At 68.0% G+C, this 412-nt stretch overlaps 1 protein-coding gene across 1 annotated transcript in view; it reads right to left on the bottom strand.

Moving 5' to 3' along the window:
• CCDC74B (coiled-coil domain containing 74B) overlaps positions 1-406 on the bottom strand; it is a gene marked incomplete at its 5' end in the record, with an annotated part of 5,800 nt that extends 5,394 nt beyond the window's left edge. Inside the window, 1 exon segment of the mRNA XM_011970262.1 lies at positions 238-406. Coding sequence (XP_011825652.1) covers positions 238-406 — 169 coding nt within the window.
• Positions 407-412: the final 6 nt, after the last annotated feature.

Genomic DNA, 412 nt, shown 5'->3' with positions numbered 1-412 from the left:
GGAGTCTGTCCTGTGTCCCCCCGAGCCCGGGCGTGTGCTGGAGTCTGTCCTGTGTCCCCGAGCCCGGGCGTGTGCTGGAGTCTGTCCTGTGTCCCTGAACCTGGACCTGTGCTGGAGTCTGTCCTGTGTCCCTGAGCCCGGACCTGTGCTGGAGTTCATGGCTGTTCCGCGCTGCGGGAGCGGCGGCGTTCGGGGTGCTGGAGAGGAAGCGCTGGCCTGGGGTCCCGCCCGGCTCACCCTTGTTCTCCCGCTTCAGGTGCTCGATCTCCTCGTGGAGCTTGGCCAGCATCTCCGAGTGCTGCTGCTGCAGGAACTGCAGGCTCTTCTCCAGGTCCAGGTTCCGTTTCTGCGGGTCGCTGGGCCGGAGCTGCGGGCTCTGCGGCCTCCCAGACTGGACGCCCACAGAGGGGCG

This window comes from Mandrillus leucophaeus, unplaced genomic scaffold, assembly GCF_000951045.1.
Source record: "Mandrillus leucophaeus isolate KB7577 unplaced genomic scaffold, Mleu.le_1.0 Scaffold939, whole genome shotgun sequence".
Lineage (NCBI taxonomy): Eukaryota > Metazoa > Chordata > Mammalia > Primates > Cercopithecidae > Mandrillus > Mandrillus leucophaeus.
This window is presented reverse-complemented; position numbering and strand designations above follow the sequence as displayed.